The 10,401-nt window shown below is 49.3% G+C and overlaps 1 protein-coding gene across 2 annotated transcripts; it reads right to left on the bottom strand.

The window, feature by feature from the left end:
- Positions 1-786: 786 nt before the first annotated feature.
- On the bottom strand, positions 787-9,831 carry INTS15 (integrator complex subunit 15). 2 transcript variants are annotated; one of them, XR_013184472.1, is made up of 7 exons: positions 9,542-9,831; positions 8,347-8,568; positions 6,502-6,667; positions 4,335-4,862; positions 2,681-2,720; positions 1,137-1,524; positions 787-1,098 (listed from the first exon to the last, which is right to left on the bottom strand). XR_013184472.1 is itself a non-coding variant. In XM_054643903.2 (6 exons), exons 1-6 carry the CDS (start codon positions 9,731-9,733, stop codon positions 1,353-1,355), a joined length of 1,320 nt encoding a protein of 439 aa, XP_054499878.2. In that variant the 5' UTR covers positions 9,734-9,831; the 3' UTR covers positions 787-1,352. The 2 variants fall into 2 exon arrangements, 1 of the variants encoding a protein (XP_054499878.2); XM_054643903.2 differs by having other exon boundaries at positions 787-1,524.
- Between the last annotated feature and the right edge of the window lie 570 nt (positions 9,832-10,401).

The following is a 10,401-nucleotide window of genomic DNA, read 5'->3' as shown; positions in this document are numbered from 1 at the left end:
AACCACAGGTGCCACATCTCACACAGGACAGCAGCAGCAGCAGAGATCTTTGTCACCCCTCTGATGTGTAGGAAGAGACCCTTTTTTCCTGCTTTTCCATCCTGCAGAGGGGGCTCAGAGAAGCACAGCAGGACAGTAGAGGGCTGGACACACCTTTGGCCAGCTCTGCTCTCCATCCCAGGATGGTTCCATGCATTCCTGTGCTGCACTCAGAGCTGCCCAGCACAGCCCTGCCAGCCTTTGGCCAGTTTTCCAGCCAGCATTAACAAAACAGCCCAAATCTCACCCCAAATTCTCAAGAAGCACTGAGTGAGGTGTGTACAGGGTATTTCCCCAGCATGAAAATCCTACACAGATCTTCAAACAATCTCTTTTAGTTTCTGTTGGTATTAGTTTCTCTGGGCTTCTGCTATAATACCTGGAGCCATTGGAAACATCTTCCATCAGATCTGCTGTTCTGTACCACACACCCAATATACCAAGGCTGGTGAAATTCCATTTCAACAAAAATTCATTTTCCCATGCTATAACATGTCTGGTTTTTGCAGAAACCAGGTGCTCTTGTGCAGTTTAAAAATCTGACACTCTTCACTGGCAAGAATATATCCCAGCAAAGTTATGCAGCTGATCAAAATGCAGAGCACATGCCAATGGGTCACTGCAGCCCCACATGGGTTTTGTCCCCACCCCAGCACAAGCCTGACAAGTTGGACCTTCTAATCACTGGAAAGAGAAGAATCCAAGTGTTTGAAATTGTTCTAATTCTTCAAAAAAGAAAGCAGCAGATTTTTTTTGATGCTTCTTAAATTGTTTCCTTTAATAGGAAGTGCTGCTTTACTCTACCTTGTGCTTCAGAAACAAACGTTTGCCTTCCAAAAATATACAGTGTACACATCCTCTGTAGCTATAGATACAAACATTTACAAAGAAACAAGCAGGCTGGAGTGGAATAGCTTGGGGAAAAAAAAATAAATCACAGAAGGCCTTCCCAGAGCCAGAGCAGCCGGGCTCACCCTGCTGTAAACAGCTCCAAAACCCCATGGAGGAACATCAGAAAAACCTCCACACCCCGCAGAGGTTTAGGAACATCAGAAAAACCTCCACACCCCGCAGAGGTTTAGGAACATCAGAAAAACTTCCAGAGCCCGCAGAGGTTTGGATGGAGGAATTGCAGAGGAATTGATGTTGTCCATTCCCATCCCCTCCTTTTGTCCCGGGATGTGCATCCCGCCCCCAGCCCCAGCGCGGCGCTGCCCGGGGCCGCGGGCGGAGCTCGGCTCTGCTGCTCCCAAGAGGAAAAGGCGCTTCCCAGGCGTTTGTTTTTTGTCTCTGGGGCTTGCCGGCACCCAGGGCTAGCGGATGGGCCGGTAGGGGAAGGCCACGCCCGGGATGAAGGTCTGCACGGGGTGCGCGGGCAGCGCGGGGTAGCCCAGGGGAGGGGTGTGGATGTGCGGGTAGAAGCCGGGGGGCAGAGCCCCGTGCGTCGGCTGCTGCACCGGGCCCGAAATCACCAGCTGGAGCAGGCTGTGGGACGAAATTCAGACAGGAGAGACGTGATTAGAGGAGCTTTTGTTGTGGCTCTAAGGATAATTCACATGCAACTCACAGCGCTGCTGTGAAAAGTGCATATTACATGGCTCTACGCAGATATTTACCATATGAATTCTGATTAGTAGTGCTGTATTAACATTTTACTAATAAATGTAGTCTTGTAATTAAAAGGTAACTTTTGTAGTTAAAATAAGAACTATGTTAGTGGGATTTTTTTAAGAAATGAATGAGGCACTTGCACCAGATAGCAGCCACAGGACACCTGAATCTTTCAGAGAAAAATAATTATTGCCCTCTTATCAGAAGAAATGAACTTCTTCCCACCTCAAAGGTGCTGTTAGGATTCAGAGGAAGAAGTTGATGATGACCAGACAGAATCCTGTATTTGAATGGAATTTATGCATCATGTATGAAGTGTATAAATATGCAACAGGCTGTTGTTTTTATGGGTTAATCCTCTGTTAACGTGGGTCCTTTCTCGGGCTCACCCAGAAAAGCTACCTGGACTATCCGTAACTCTTTGTCTCTATTGTCTCATATTGTCCTCATTCAAATTGTCCAAATTATTATTACTCTAATTGTATTACTATTTTTATAACCATTTTATTACTATTAAACTTTTAAAATTTTAAAAACAAGTGACTGGCGTTTTTCACACTGCTGAGCACCAGGAGAACAGTGACACAATTCTGTTCTTTACAGCTGCCAGGAGAATTTTTTTCCCCTTTTTGTTAAGCCCTGCTCTTTTAGCAAAAAGGCAAGAAGCAATTGCAAAGGCAAGAAGCAATTGCAAAGGCAAGAGCTTAGAGTCAGGTAAAACCAGTGGGGAATTAGAGATGGGATAATTTAGGGGCAGGTTCCTTGCTGGAATTTCATTTCCCTTTCCTGTGCCTTTGTTGTAACACACAAGGGGAAAGATCACCCACAGGTGGGAGCACTGAAGGCCCTTTCTGTCAGGAATCAGGGAAGAAGCAGCCAGCACTGTGTCACCTTCATTCTCCTGCTAAAGTGCACATGAATAAAGGCCAAATTCCACGAGGATAAACTTTTAAAGGAGATTTTGTCTCAGCAGCCCTTGAGTGTCTTGGAACATGCATCAAAGCCAACACAGCTGTAAAAAGTTTCTTACTTGTTATGTGGTAGCCTGGAGCACACAGTCCTCAAGTCATCTGAAAGAGGACACAAGATGAACAATAAGGATAAAGCAGAAATTAGAGTGGTTTTCCTCTCTGCTGTCCTGTCTAGGAAGGTCAGCTCACTGAATAATCATTAATTTTACTGATTAATTAGTGATTACTGAATCTGTCAGTAACCTGTCATCATCATCAGTCAGCAAGAGATCCAGAATTCCTCTCTCAGACCCAAAACCTTCATAGCAGAGAAAATGTTTCTCCATTTCACCAACTCTCCCCACCAGCCCCTTCACTGTTATATATGTTTGATATTTAAGAGAGATAAGCCTTAGGGTGGATTTTACAATAGCAATACATCAACAAGAAGTAACTCAGACATAGGAAGCACAAGGTGTGACTCTGCCCAGTACCTGTTTCGTATTGGTTTTGGGTTTTTAACCACTGCAACTGTAAGGAATGGGGTGGGGTTTTCTTGCTGGAAACTATCAACTAGAAATTGCACAATTTTTACCATCTCCAAACTTCTGCTAAAGCAGAATAGCTAGAACCAAGGAATTTAACAACATATCCCATTGATAAAGTGTTTTCAGGAATAGGTTAAGAACAAACTCCTGCCTTTGTAGACACACACAACCCCAAAACACTGAAATACTGGTATTTCAGCAGCCCCTTACACTGAACTACCTTCCACAGAAAGAGCAATGCTCAGAATGTTCCAGCTAAGAACAAACACAGCTGAAATCAGCCCTCAGATCAAAAAACTCTGATTCCTGTTTGTTCTTATAACACTCAGAGTTACTTTATAAAAGATGAGGAGGAAGAACAGTGAAATTTGACCAGCAGCACTGGTTCAGCCAGGACAAAAGGATCAGATCCCTGCTTAGGCAGAGGCAGTTGTGGTCTGCACTTAATGTCCCAGCTGTTAGAGAGCTTCAAGCCTTCTGGTATAACCTAAAATTGTCTGGTTTTAAAGAGAATATCACAAGAAAAGAGCCTGTGTGGCTGACCCTGCCCTGTGTTGAGCCACTTCCCTTTTATCTCTCTGCATGTCTTTTGGAAAGAAGTGGCTTTGGAGACAGGAAAGCCAGACAAAAGCCATGCTAGCAGCCCTTTTTTACTGAGTTTAGCTGAATTTGGACACCCTGTAATGGGGTCTCATTATAGGTGAGCTGAAGTCACAAAAGTTTCAGTTGAAGATAAATTATTTGCTTTTCACATTCTTTGTCTAGCACACCCACCCAGGGGTTCATGTGCTTCATGGCCTCTCCTCCAGCTGCAGACTCAGAGAACTTAAACTGAAGAAAATCGAACAATGCTTTTTAAATAGCTACAGGCAATTCTGAGGGGAACAAAGTGTCCCCATGCCAGACACCAGATACAACCCCTGGTGCAGAGTGCAGGGCTGTGGACCAGTCCCCACTCTGCAAAGCAAGGCCTGACCCACCCACAGCAGTGAACTCTCCTTTCTTACTCTCCATCCAGCTATTTTTTCTGAACTATTTTGTGCACTATCACTTTCTAACAAGGGCAAACTACTGATTATGGTGTGAACACCTTGATCTTTATTCCCTCACCCCTAAACTGCCTCTTACAACTTCTGGAGGAGAAGAATCCCATGCCAGGTCTCTGCCAGCCCCACAGACAACTCACCTCTGGTGCACAGGAGAGCTCCTGATGCCATGGCCACTTGCAAAGCCTGAGCCAGCCTGTCCAGAGCAAGTTCAATCTCTTTGGATGCATTGAGAGGATTGAGTTCATCAGACAGTCTGTTAATGTCCTCCACCAGAGGAACCACGTGGTCAAAGGGTACCAGCCCCAGGCGCCCATAAAGGTTTTTCTCCGTTAAATGCCCCTGGAGCATCATAAGAACCTGCAGGACACTCAGATGCAGCTTGGAATAGAGCTGGTGGCAATCCCTGTCTTCTCCTGAAGCTGAGTCCTTGGCAATTTTGTTGGGAGGGTGTCCATTGGAGAGAGAGGCTTTTTTCTTCCTGGTGTAGGCCAGGGGGGCCTTGACGCACCAGCGGATGAGGCCGGTGAGCGGGGTGAGCTCCAGGAATCCCATGGGCAGGTTGGCTGCGATGGGAGTGTTCAGGAAGGTGATCAGGATCAAACGAGGGTCCTCAAAGATCCAGGAGACAATCAGCTCCAGCAGGTCTGAGGGAGGGATCAGGTCATCTGCAGATAGGAGAGTTAATGGTGGGTAAGCTGAGCCTTTGTTACTTTATTTATTAATTCAGGCCCTAATTAGGCTCTCACACCCACCCATCCTACGCTGTCCCAATTACAATCTCTGAACCTCCCCAGTTCTGCTGTTTTTCCCAAGACACAACCATGTTCCTGTCAGCTTCCCCACCTATTCCAAAGACACCACCAAACACTGATATTTATCCCCTTTCCCAGCCAAGATTCTCTTGTCATTTTCTTCTCTGCCACCCATCATCTGCTCATTTTTTCCCTAATTTAAGTCTCCATTTATTCCTTGCCACAGGAAGTACAATGGGCAAGGGAAATAGCAAAAGATTGTTGGGTGAAGAGAAGGAAGTGCAAATAACTCATTTCTTTTAATACTTACATACCTAAACAAACGTGTCTTGTGGAAAAACACAATGCAACAACACAATTACATGACATATAAAGGATTATAAGATTATGTAAAGCTTCAGGTAAGAAGTGAAAGATGGTCATGAACTTGACTACAGACAAGAGAAACCCTGACACATCATCCTCCCACAGGGGGAATGCTGCAGTGGAAGAGCAAGCTCCCTTTTTCTGTGTCACCAAAAACATCTCAAATAAAATAAGGAATTTAAAAATTACTTCCTATGACTCAAGTTATTTCCTTTCTAACATGTCTTTCTGACATGATGATGGGATATAAAATATGCTCTGAGCTCTACCAAATACTTTATAAAAACAACATGAAGGCTAAGCCTGAACCTCTCTTTCACCCTCAGTAATGCCAAGCTGTTTATCTGCAGAAGAGTGTGCAAAGCATTTCCTTTATCAATAACAGCATTTGCTTTTCTGGATTGTAGGTGGTGTTGGTACTTAGTGTATGGCTGTTCTCTGGTCTACCATGAGCTTTCTGTGGCTGAGTAGAGCTAAATCAATCTTATTTTAGACACCTAAAAGTGTCTGAGCAACAACCTGAGGCAGGCTGTACCACTGGCAGGTCACACACACAGTTAAAGAGTGCACTGGAGTTATGTTGATTGTGTTTCTCACCACTGCTCCATAGAAATCCTGCTCCAGCCTGCCAACATTCAGAACTTGTTTAACCCCTTTTTGGAAGGGATCAGACTGACAGGCAGCCCCAAGTCTCTCTCAGGGCTGACTGAGCCCAGACAGATCAACTTTCACTCCCAGAGCTGCTCAGTCAACAAGGTGCCATGTCCTTTGCCCCCTGTGGAGGACAACGCCCTTTGTGTCAGGTGTTCCTGGCTGCTTCTCCAGCACAGACTCTCCCTTGTTTGGCTGTGGACTCCAAATCCCTGGAAGGGTCCAAGGCCAGGCTGGACAGGGCTTGGAGCAACCTGGTCTAGTGGAAGGTGTCCCTGTCCACAGCAGGGCGTGGAACAAGCTGAGCTTTAAGGTCCATTCCAACCCAAACCAGGCTGGAATTCTAAATCAGCCGCAGAGGGGTTATTTTTATTCTCAGCCCAGTGCCAGATGAGGCAACAGCCACACCCCTGAGCTTCCTCCGGCAATAATTACATGGTAACACCTCTTTAGCATTCGAGCAGTTACATCTCTTGCAACAGTTCACTCGTGGTGCATTACACTGCACCTCTCACTAGGAAAGAGGCACTTTTACCTGAGGAGAGGTCGTAGAGAGCTGTGACTGATGTGATGAACTGGCAGCAGAAGCGAGGGCTGGCAGTGAAGATCTGCTTCAGGGTCTGGATGGAGCCTGGCACCAGGTTGCAGTAATCATCCACCAGGGCTCGGGCCAGCCTCACACAGAACACAGCTGGGGTCCTCTGCAGGGACAGCACACAGGGGACACAGATCACACCTGTCACTGTGTCCCCACCTGCCCCTCGTGGCACTGCCTTGCTGTGGGTGCTCTCTCTCAGCTCATCAAACACCCACTCTCACAGAAATAAAATCACTGTATTGCAATATCAAAATAGATGGTGGTATCTTGAGTTTATGTTGCAGACATCTTTTATGAAAAATCCTTTCCTTAGGATTTTTCCTCCTGAGAAGCTGAGAGGCTCAGGAACATAATGTAAATATTGATTATCTGCTGCTGTGGAATGCAACAGCTGGATCTGGGATTGGCCCATGTTGGATGTTTCCAATTAATGGCCAATCAAAGCCCAGCCGGCTTAGACAGATTGTCATCATTTCTATTCTATTCTATTCTATTCTATTCTATTCTATTCTATTCTATTCTATTCTATTCTATTCTATTCTATTCTATTCTTAGCTAGCCTTCTGATGAAATCCTTTCTTCTATTCTTTTAGTATAGTTTTAATGTAATATATATAATAAAATAATAAATCAGCCTTCTGAAACATGGAGTCAGATCCTTGTTTCTTCCCTCAACCTGAGACCCCTGTGAACCCCATCACAAGTTTACAGTAGCTGTGGCTTAAAATCGAAACCTTTTAGATCAATATTTTGACTTAGAGGTTTTTTTTACTACTTCAGCAACATTTCTTCCCTGTGAGGGCAGTGAGGCCCTGGCACAAGTTGCCCAGAGAAGCTGTGGCCTCTCCAACCCGGTCTAGAAGAGCTCAAGGCCACACTGGACAGGGCTTGGAGCAATCTGGGATAGTGGAAGGTGTCTCTGCAGTGGGTGGAATGGGATGAGATTTAAGGTCCCTTCCATCACAATCCATTCTGTGATTCCATGATTCTAACACAGGTCTGTAGTTTAAATGGTTCAGCTGCCATGCCTGATATTTTTAATGTGGAAAATATTCTGTGCAATCCTCCTGTCACTTAAAAGCTGCCATCTGAAATAAAAATACACCTTGTCCTGCTGTCCAGGTTATGTCCCATCCTGCCCTCCCAAAAACTCACCATGTGGGAGAAAAGGGACCCTCAGCAAACAGGAGATCTGCCTCCTCCCCCCTTCCCTCCCAGCACAGCCTTCCTGCTCTTGCCCCTGTGTCAGCTGTGACTCCTGCACATCCCACAAGGGCAGCAGGAACAAGGTGCACTTCCCAGAACCCTCAGTGGGGAAGGAGAAGATCTCCAACCTACTGCATTCACAGAAGATAAACACAGGTATTTTGTGCCCAAATTTCAGACAGGGGTTTGCCTCTTCCACACCCAAACCTGCACATCAGGAAGGGTTTATTTCCCACACTCCAGAGTCAGCTTCTTCAGGCAAGGTTTGCTCCCTGCTTTGGTCAAACCCTCCACTGAGCCCTTTCAATATGCAGGGTTTGGAGGGATTATTAAAACTTTCACAGTAAAAAAACCCACCCAAATAATTTTTTTCTTCCATTGCAGCACATGAATGGATTGGCAAAGTTCTCCCTGATGCCAGAGCACAGGAATGGACATGAGCACAGACACGGGGCAGCTGAAATTGCCAGAGAGGAGGAGCTGACTGTGACCAGCTGTGCCCCAGCTCACTGTGCCCACCCTGGAGCACACCCTGACCTCTTCCCCCAGGCCCCCCTGCCTGCACAGGAGCTGTACCTGCAGCCAGAAGGCAGCACACTCCAGCACAGGCACCCTGCAGACAGCCACTGCCATGGAGACCAGCTTCCCCAGCAGGGCCATCCTGTTGTCATCTGCTTTGTTCCCCTGGGGGCTGAAGAGAGATGAAAAGATGACCTGCCGGACTGAATCCTTGGTCTGCTCTTGGAAATAATTGCACATGATCTCAAGGAGCTGAAGTTCCTGAAGTGGGGTCAGTCTCTGAAAGAAAACAAAAGCAAAGCTGTAAAATACACTGAGCCTCTTGAAGGACCATAAAACAACTGAAAAGACAGGAACAGCAAAGGCTGAGAGCTTCATTTTGGGCTGAGGGACTCAATCTTTATGCACAGCACACACATCTAAGCTTCTTGAACCAACAGTGCATTTATCTGGTGACACTGAAGAGCTCCAGGTTTCATCTGAACACCAAAGCTGTTGCTTGCTGCACCTGCAAGTGCTGCCCACCAAGTGAGAGATGAGACTGACATTGCTGGGGGAGGAAATATTTCCTCCCTCTGCAAATAGCAGCACTGAGGGCCCTGCACGGTAGCTGGGGGCAGAGCTGGCCTCAGCAGCACTGAGAGCTGCAGGGCCACGTACCCCAACAGCCACCAGCAGCTGTGGCTTCTCACTGCTCATCTCTGAGCCCCAGCTCCATCCCAAACCCCCCAAACACCCTGGCAGGGCCCAGCTGCAGCACTCAGGGGCTGTGGGCAGTGCCCAGGGCCTCCATCACACCCGGAATCCTGGGCAACCATCAGGGACTGGCCAGCAGCCCCCTCCCTGCCAAAAACCTCAGTCACCAGCACCCCAGGGACCCCGGGCTGAAGTCTTGGGGCCTCAGCCTCCACGAGCAGAGCCTCAGGGACCCAGTGCTGCCCATCTGAGCCCTCAGCAGCAGAGCCTCAGGGACCCAGTGCTGCCCATCTCAGCCCTCAATATCCAGTAACAGAGCCTCAGGGACCCCGTCCTGCCCATCTGAGCCCTCAATATCCAGTAACAGAGCCTCAGGGACCCAGTGCTGCCCATCTCAGCCCTCAGCCCGCAGCAGCAGTCCGCGCCGGAGGGACCCTGTCCCGTTCTGAGGCCTGAGGCTCCAGCAGGGATCCTGTCCTGAGCTCCTGGGCGTGCCCTCCTTGTCCCCCACGCCCGCCGGGCCCGTCCCGCTCCGCCCGGGGTGTCGGTGCCGCACCTTGGGCGGCGCTCCGCGCTCCTTGGGGACCTGGAAGAGGAACTCCTCGAGCAGATCCGTGGGGCCCTTGTCCACGAGCGGCAGCGGCGAGTTCTGCAGCTGGCTGCTGAAGTAGATGTCCAGGTGGTAGAGCACCTCCTTGGCGGCGCTCAGCGCGTCCCGCCGCAGCAGCGAGTGCCGGATGTCGCTCATGGCCCCGCTCCCCTCCCGGTCCCGGTCCCGGTCCCTCTTCGCTCCCGGCCCCGCTCGGCGCGGCCTCCCCTCGGCGGCGCGGACGGGCGGGCGCTACGGCGGCCCGGCCAGGACAAAAATGATCACGCGCTGCCGCCGCCGCCGCCGACAGCGCCCCCTGGCGGGCCCGCCAGCGGGGGTAACGGGAGTTCGGCCGTGAGGGAACCGGGCCCGGGATGGGCGGGAGCACTTGGGCATGGGGACAGCTTGTCCTGGGGGACTCAGACAGGCGTCCCAACCCTGGGAGGAGCCTGGCCCTGAGGGGGTCTCGGCCCTGGAGGAATCTTGGCCCCGGGGGCTGGTGCTGGGGTTGAGTCAAGGGGTGTCAGCATGGAGGGGTCTGGGCGTGAGGGGATATCGGCCCTGGGGGCTGCTCCTTGGGCTGGCTCAGGAGCTCCTGGCTTGGGAGAAGCTTGGCTCTTGGCTGTGGGCTTTGGGAAGTGCACCTTTGTTCCTGCTGCCCTCGTGGGATGTGCAGAAGTGGGGTTTAGCCCTGGGGGGAGTATTGGCCCTGAGGATGGTCCAGCCCTGGGGGTGTTGGCATGAAAGGGCTCTGATCTTTGTGGGGTCTTGGCCCAGAAGTGGTGTTAAACCCTGGGACTCTACTCTGAGGGGATCTTAGCCTGGTG

The sequence above is a fragment of the Agelaius phoeniceus genome, chromosome 16 (assembly GCF_051311805.1).
Source record: "Agelaius phoeniceus isolate bAgePho1 chromosome 16, bAgePho1.hap1, whole genome shotgun sequence".
NCBI classification, from domain to species: domain Eukaryota; kingdom Metazoa; phylum Chordata; class Aves; order Passeriformes; family Icteridae; genus Agelaius; species Agelaius phoeniceus.
This window is presented reverse-complemented; position numbering and strand designations above follow the sequence as displayed.

Coding starts and splice junctions, on each gene's coding strand:
- INTS15 (XM_054643903.2), bottom strand. CDS start 9,733: ATGAGCGACATCCGGCACTCGCTGCTGCGGCGGGACGCGCTGAGCGCC. Junction 4,863..6,501: donor TCTCTACGACCTCTCCTCAG/GTAAAAGTGCCT, acceptor TCCTATCTGCAG/ATGACCTGATCCCTCCCTCA. Junction 1,525..2,680: donor TCCAGGCTACCACATAACAA/GTAAGAAACTTT, acceptor TTCGTCCCACAG/CCTGCTCCAGCTGGTGATTT.